This window comes from Dunckerocampus dactyliophorus, chromosome 16 (assembly GCF_027744805.1).
Source record: "Dunckerocampus dactyliophorus isolate RoL2022-P2 chromosome 16, RoL_Ddac_1.1, whole genome shotgun sequence".
Taxonomy (NCBI): domain Eukaryota; kingdom Metazoa; phylum Chordata; class Actinopteri; order Syngnathiformes; family Syngnathidae; genus Dunckerocampus; species Dunckerocampus dactyliophorus.
This window is the reverse complement of record NC_072834.1, coordinates 19,256,573-19,265,000: the sequence shown is the minus strand read 5'-3', so window position 1 is coordinate 19,265,000 and position 8,428 is coordinate 19,256,573. Positions and strand designations below refer to the sequence as shown.

The 8,428-nt window shown below is 39.3% G+C and overlaps 1 protein-coding gene across 1 annotated transcript in view; it reads right to left on the bottom strand.

Moving 5' to 3' along the window:
* LOC129169461 (ubiquitin carboxyl-terminal hydrolase 2-like) overlaps positions 1-3,095 on the bottom strand; it is a 14,580-nt gene extending 11,485 nt beyond the window's left edge. Inside the window, exon 1 of the mRNA XM_054755885.1 lies at positions 2,710-3,095. Coding sequence (XP_054611860.1) covers positions 2,710-2,865 — 156 coding nt within the window. The 5' untranslated portion in view covers positions 2,866-3,095. The remainder of the gene's footprint in view (positions 1-2,709) is intronic.
* Positions 3,096-8,428: the final 5,333 nt, after the last annotated feature.

Below are 8,428 nucleotides of genomic sequence, written 5' to 3'. Positions count from 1 at the left end.
TACCCTGGGTATTGCTAACTTGCGCCGCCCGGCACTATACATTCACTTCGCCGATTAAACGACCCAGCAAGCGCCAACCGCCGGGATGAATGCCCCACAGCACATCCACACTGGAACTGTGGCATTCGGCTTAGAAACTATCGCTTTTGTGCTTTCATTCATATTAGCGTTTGCTTGGTAACCGCTAGCTAGCCGCCGCCTCCCTTACTTATGCGCTGAGACACATGCAGAGTGAACCCTCTTGTCATCCAGCCTGTATGCTGTAGCAAGACGAGGAAATTGAACTGCCATACGTACATTTCAATTTATCGAGGCGTCAAAATGATCAACCTCGTTGTTTTTCTGTCGTTCGATTAATCGTTTTATCGGTTATCATGACAGGCCTATTTGTTATAATTCATACCAATCGAACACATAATATCATCATGATTCTAAAATAAAACGATGAAATATTCAAGCGCTGCGTTGTGTTATGCATGTATCTTTTAGTCCGGATACTATACGCTCGTACGTAATGATGTTTATGATAAATGACAACTGATATCCATCAGTGTCATGTAAAATAACACTTTCCACAAATGGTTTTAAGTCAATAATGGCATGAAAACATCGATGTTTTCATGCAATGACGAATAAATCTTTATTGGCTCCCATTGCTAGTTTATGCCTTCACTTCACCGCTTAAAATGTGCGTCGTCTTTTTGCCATGTCTCCAGAAAGTGCGTACACCAGCTGCAAGGGTGCCGTACCCGTGCGCACATTCTCACGTCAGTTTGTGTTTTTATAGATCACATACTTTGCGTGGAAAACACCGTCCGCAACTTCTCCGGGCAACACCAGGAATGGAATGGGAAGACAACAAAATGATTGCAGAACTGGACCGGTCTTGTTCTTGTGGGCACTGGTATGATGTCACGCTAGATGGGATCTTATGATTAATATGATTCTGTTGGATTGCGTGGAAGTGTTTTTTTTATTTTTTATTTTTTTACATCAACCACATGACTGGATCCCTGTTAGCAGTCCACATGGAGGAACGTGGTCGGTCACATTGTTGGCAGCCACCATTCTGCATGCTTGCATGAATAAACAAGGCTGAGCTCTTGCTGCTACTGTGACATCACCAAAATATGTGATGCAGGCGCGACGTTGCGCGTTCTTCGGTCTCAGATTTTTTTTTGCGAACGGACACCAGCATCCCGTACTCGCTATTGAATCTGTTTATTTTTTGCTTGTCTCGTTGTTAGTAGTGATAGTGATAGCACAGCACAGCACTTTTATTATTGCTTGATAAGATTAGCTCGCACTGCGTATCAGTTTTCAGTTGATGTCACGCAAAGGTTCCCACTGTAAACGTGTTTTGTTTTTCAAGCGGCTTTGTGCTGCTCATACAAGATAATAGGATGTTATGTTCGAGTTGTTCTCCACTAGATGGTCATTGGTTCGCTCTAGTCGCCAGGTGATACCCCTTGTTAAAATAGCCCGATGGGACGCATCGGCGCTCCGGACGTTCTCTGCTTGTTGGCATGTCTTCAACATGAGGTCAAGGGTCATCAAGCGGCTATGTAACACTGCTGAAGGCCGTGTCAACATAGACTCTCAGCGAGGCCACTCCCTTGCTAACTACATAAACACAGGGCCAAGGTCCAAATATGACCGTTTTAAGTACACAAATACTTCTAGAAACGGTTTTAAGGGTAGAAAAACACTGGCATTTGTGCTAGTTAGCCGTGTCATGGCTCTATCTTGAGTGTTGGCAAACAGAGCTGAGGCTAACAAGGCTGATCACAAAAAAAGCAAGATTGTGGTGGGATATCCCAGAAAAAGATGCAAAATTTGGACAGAAAACAACAATAAAAAAGTGAAGGTCAAAGGGAATTCTGAGACATAACATGAAGGCTAGGAAGGACAAACAGTTAAAAATCATAACAAGAAACTGCAAGTGAAACATACAGTATGTACTGTATGTATGAATTACCAAGCTTGCTAGTGTGCTGCTATAGTAGCAAGCGCTAAGACGTCCAAAACTGCATTTTTATATTAAAAAAATGTATGTAGAAACATACATAATAATAATAATATATTACAATACAGTCAAAATAAACATGTGAAACATCACCTTAAACAAATTATAAGCCTCTGGCAACAATTTAGTAGCTAAAGGTCTCTTATCTTTGGTGTGGTGTGTTAGCATGTTAACAGACACTTTAACAGACACCAGCGAAAAAGGGTAACAAGGAACCTGCTAGTCAGGGCTTGAAAGGTCCGTGATTGTACTTTTACATCTAATAAATCATATGTGACTTAATCTTCCATGTGCTAGCTTGTTGGTATATTAATAACTATTATTGTTAGCCCTGGGTTCCCAATAAAATTTATTTAAAAAAAATGTAAAAGCCATTCTTCGTCTGTATTTACTCTGATAACATGTTAGCAGTCACTATGCTAACAGGGCTAAGGCTGACGCCATTCATTTTGGTGATATTGTAATCTTATTGATGTACAATAAAGTTAAATTCAAAATGAGTTAGTTTTTATAATACCACCTTGTGTCTCTAGGGGCGATAATGAGTTGACGTGAGCATCATACTGAAGCAGTTAAAAACATACATTTGGAATTTAAAAATGCCACAAAATGCTATTTCATATCTATATTATTAGTGTTAGTAGATAAGAAAAACGGGCCCAAAGGCCTTGTTGGGGACTCACCTTGGCCTGGTTGATGATCAGCCCCATGAATGTGGACACCAGCATGGACCGGGACAAGGACCGACCCTTGCGCTGCAAATCTGGCTTTGCTGCGGGGAGAGCGGTGGCTGGTTCCTCCGGTGCTGTCACCGTGTAAGAGTGTCGCAGGGACGGCATGGTGGACGACGTCGAGGATTTTTAGAGAGTCGTAACGTGTGACGAGGACAGTCTAGCGAGGTCCAAAGCGTCTCGCAGGAGGTTGCATAATGGTCTTAACCGCACAGCAGCTAACGTCCACCACCTCTTTGATGTCCGTTGGAGGACTAACGACAAACTGCCGCTTGCTGACTTTTTACTGCGGACGTGAACGCCCCCTCCCTTTCCACCATTAATAAACCCGGTCGCCGGGGCTGCCTTCAGGTGCACTGGGAAACGTCGCATCTTGTGAAAGAAAACTGAAAACGCGATCATACTAATCCTACTAACTGCTTATTGCATATTTTTTATTTATTTTTCAAAATGCAATAGATGTGCAGATAAGCCATCTGATACGTGTTAACTTGTGTAACTACTAAACCGAAAGCGAAAACATATTGGTTGTATTATGTGCCGGTTAAAAAGTAAAACGTTTTACAACAATGGCCGAATGCATCTTAGGGATCTGCTTATTGTATGGTTTAGATTCCCAATATTTCGCTGACTGTATGAAACGTGGCCATTTTTATGATTATTTTGTAAAATTGCATTAGCCCCTCCATTGCAAGAATAGGATATTTGCATACATGCCTACACTCTTTACTCCCATTTTAACCACATTTTAATTCATTTGGACCGTTGTGGGGCCTAAGAGCAAAAAGTGTAATTTTTTGCGGGGCTAAACTCTCAATAACTCCTAAAATGTATCAAAATGTATCATTGTTGTAATCAATTATTGACCTGATGCCAAATATCGCATTTTTATTTCAGCTTTATTAAGGGACCATTCTGGGACACCTACTCATAGCAATATTCTGGTTATTTTTTTATTTTAAAATGGAGTTACATAATATATAAAGTGTAAAATGATATCATCTAATTAAATTACATTTGTTTATTTTTTTTATTTAATAATATCTAATAAAAACATTCGATACAGGTTAACAAAATATACATTAAATGGCTTGTTTTATATTGGACAGTACATTTCATGTTGATATCTGGCCATGACTTTATATGCACATTGCATAAAAGTGCTGAGGCCTTGTGGAATCCATAAAAATGAGTGGTGTTGTAAAATTAATTACCCTGAACTCTTACATAATACGGGATGTGTTTTTCCTGCCGTGCTTCTGCATGTCGCAATGTGTTACATTTGTTTGCTTTGGCAGCCGACCTTGTGTTTAAATTGTTAGTTTTTAAATTGTTAGTTTAATTAGACGGGTTTTTTTAAATGCATGGTTTTTTTTTGTTAGCAGAAAACGGGTGTTTTCACTCTTTTTAACTAAACAGATGGCAAAGGATGTGAAAGTCCTCCGTGTGCAGATTAGTGCTGATGCAGAGCAACCATAAGCAAAAAAAAAAATCATAGTTGCAAGATAAGAAAAAAAAGCCCTTGCGTGTGTTCCAAATAAAAAAAGGTTTCATCAGCTTTCCTTATCGACTTTGTGACCTTTGCATTTTTGCACTGATTTTTCTCGGGTGTTAACATTCAGACCAGCAGTTTGCTCAAAGAGCGCGATAAGAATCTTGATCGTTGTCTTAAAAATTGGTCGAGTGAGGAAAACACAGCAAGCCACACAGCTCAACATGCTGTGTGACTCCAAACCTCTACACTACAACGTCATCTGGAGCAGTTCAGAATCATTGTTTATCTCCAAATGTGACAAAAACATCAGACTTTTAAATAAAATTAAATACATCTACTCACCAGAGATGTCCGTTTCGCCTCCTCGGTCAGCCATTGTGGGCGTAAATTGGCTTGTCGAACAGTTTTGCTCTGATCAGCCAATCAGAGGACGGGAAAATGCTGACATTATTGTAGGCTGGCCATGTGAGGCCAACCTGAAATCTGACTGGTTGAAGAAACAGCCCTGATTGCTAATAGTGGGTACTGTATGTGACATGGGCCAGCACCCCTGATTCTGAAGGCCCTGGGCAGATTACAATGGCATGGCAACACATAGAAGCTGGAATCTAACTGGATGAAAAAATCCACTGGAAGCAGCAGGGAATAAATGAATACAATTTAAGAAATACTGGAAGTGAAGTTGTAAATGTAGGTCAGTGCAGAGCAGAGATGGCCTTGCTGGCCCTGACTGTTTTTTAATACTTTTTTATAATGATAATGGCTATTGAAAGTACTTTGTTAAAGTTCTATATTTATCATCCAGATGTTTTTTTAAATATATTTGTATTTTTATTATACTGACAGACATAATGTAATGCCATTTTCCCCACTGGGTTTAAAACAGCATATACACTCCTGAAATTTTAAGACCAGTTGAAAAATTGCAAGCATGTACATTTTGCACTGTTGGATCTTAAGGAGGTTCTAAGTAGAACTTCAAAATGCAAAAAGAAGAAATGGGAGTGAGACAAAAAATGTTTTGAGTAAGCAATATATTGCAAACGAGCAAAGTGAAATAAGATGATGAAATGTTTAAGACCACAGCCTTTAAAAGGCAAAATCTAAGCAAAAATGTGGATTGAATGTGATTTCGTGTCAGGGATTCACACTGTCATGATCTCTTGATCGCAAAGGCAAAAAAAGCTTTCTCCCTTTGAACGTGGTGGGATTGTTGAGGAAGCAAGGCCTCTCGCAGCGCGCCATTGCTGCTGAGGTTGGACGCAGTAAGACAGTCATTTCAAACTTCTTCAAACATCCTGAGGATTGTGGAACAAAAAAATCAAGAAGTAGACCCCGAATAACGTCACCGGCCCTGAGCCGGAGGTTCTGATTGGCTGTCCATCAAGACACCGGACCATCCTCGCCCCAAATGAAGATTGTTACTGGTGCCGAGTGTAGTCCAATAACCATCAGAAACCACCTGCCATAGAAGGCTTTTAAGAAGAAAAAAGGTCTTTAAAGGCCTCATCTCCTTCAACAAAATAGCCCGTTTGGAATTTGCAGGAGAGCACCAAACATGAGACACTGAAAGGTGAAATGAGAGATGATGAGATGAGAGAAAATTGAACCTTGACGGTTTTGATGGCTTCCAATTTTACTGGCATGACAAGGAAATCCCACCTGAGATGTTTTCCACACGGCACAGTGGAGCAACGGAGCTTCAGGTTGTGCAGGGGCGTCAAACGGCAGCTGGCTATGTGGAGACGTTGCAGGGGGCATCCCTCATGACTGAAGGCCCTTGTCTGTGTGGTAATGACTGGCTTTTTCAACAGGACAACGCTGCACTTCACAAAGGACTTCTTCCAGAGGAATAAGATCACACTTTTGGACCATCCTGCATTTTCCCCTGATCTAAATCCAACGGAGAACATTTGTCCTTTGTGAAGCGGCCTTCACCACCTGGAGCAACATTCCTAGCCTCCTGGAAACATCAAGCATCACGCATGCCCAAACCCATTTCTCAGCTCATTAACAAGAATGGCACAGCGACTCATTACTCCTTTTGTCAACATTTTTTTTTTTAATCTATTTTAGGTTTTTTTTTAGTTATGTTCTTAAATTTTTGATCAGCTGATGAGCAGCCTATTTCACTTTAATGCTTGTTTAGATAAATTGCTTACTCCAAACAATGTTTTGTCTCGCTCCCATTTCTTTGTGCATTTTGAAGCTCTACTTAGAAGAAGATCCAACAGTGCAAAATAGACATTCTTGCAATTTTTCAACTGATCTTAAAATTTTGATCAGGAGCATATGTACCTCAATATAACTGGCAATTATGACAAAATTAATCAACTAAAAATGAAATTAATGATACTTACACATTTCTTTTATGAATATTTTTTAATATACTGTACACGTTGCGGTTATGCTATGTTATTATGTTGTCTATCACTCAACAATAATACAATTAGTAATCAAATAATGAAATCAAACTTCAATTAAATAGAAATCAAATTAAAGACAGGTGCATTTTAATTTTTTTTCCCTACAAAATTTACGCACCATATCTTTCTATCTCAATTATATAGTGGAGTTTGTCCAATAAGTGACCAAAGTGAAAGCAAATGGATCCGATACGCTTCCTTAAACACACACGCACGCACGCACGCACGCACACACACACACACACGCACACACACACACACACAGTTATGTAAATCGCCTAAATACGTAACCGGCTCATCAATGGCCGACAGAGGGCAGGAAAGGAGGGCAAAGAGGGCTGGCTGTGTACTCCGGCGGCATGACTGCACGTCAGCCAGTGACATTTGAGCATGCCAACGGTCCACATGAGCTACATGTGACGCGCAGGAAAGAGGGACTTGAAGTGCGTTGAAGTGTAGCGTACTTACATAAGAGGCCTTGTCACGCTACTTTGTTCTGACTGACACGCACACGCACACACACACAGTAGATACAAAAGAATTGGGACACAACCCTGAGGATCGGGGAACAGTTGATGGTTTGCGGTTGGATGAGTTTGGTGTGGAGGAGCACGACCAAACAAACTCAGGAGCCTGGCTGATGAGAACTTTTTCATTTATTAAAACATGCTTGAGAACACACACAAACACGCACACAATAAAACCGATGATGGTAAAACACACAGGTCACGTCGTCACGCGACCTAGCAATATCAGGGCCGCACGGAAAAGATACAAAAAAAAAAAGTTAAATAACAAAAAAGATAACATTGTCGTGTTTGGAGAATCAAGTTGCAACGTTGCGAGAATAGAAGTTGTCATTTTTTTCCAAGAAAAAGCTGCCAGATTACAGAAAATAATTCCTTTTTTTTGTTTTTTTAAAATGAGGGAACGTCAGCATTTATTCTCATAAAAATTTACTCATAAAATCAAGTTACGTTATTTTCGTAAAATGACATTTTTTTTTGTAATATTTTGTCTTTACTCCCATAAAAGTATGCCTTTTTGTAAAATTCTTATTTTTTACTACTTCATTTTTCTAAAAAAAATTCATAAATTTTGGTCCGTAAAATTACAACGTTACTCTCGTAGAATTACAAGATTTTTCCCCGAAAAGTGACTCTTATAATTGACTCTCTTAAAATTCACTTATCTCAGTAAGATTCCAACTTTATTGTCGTGATATTACGACGTTTTGGGTAATATTAAGACTTCACTCCCCCAAAAGTACGTGTTTGTTCTCGTAAAATCATTAACTCATCAACTTTATTTGAGAGACAACAAGACTTGTGTGAAATTGTGACTTCCCCCGCCCAATAAAATTACTAAATGAATAAGATAAGATAATAAAAGTTTTTTTTGGTAATATCATGACGTTAAACTCATGAAGTTACACCTTTGTTCTCGTAAAATTACTTATTTTGGTCTCGGTCAAATGAAAACAAACTCTCAAACTTTCCCCCATTATATTACAACGTTGTTGTCGTAAGAGTGCGACTTTTATTGTAACATTATGACCTTAATTATGTTTTTTCATAAAATTCCGACTTTATTTTCGTAGAATAACGTCATTTTCTCGAAAAATGAAAATTCAGACTTCATCTTGTAGGATTACAACTTTATTGTCATAACATTATGACCATTTTTTGTAATATTATGACTTTACTTCCATAAAGTCAAAACATTTTTTCCCCCAGTAATGGCACCAGTT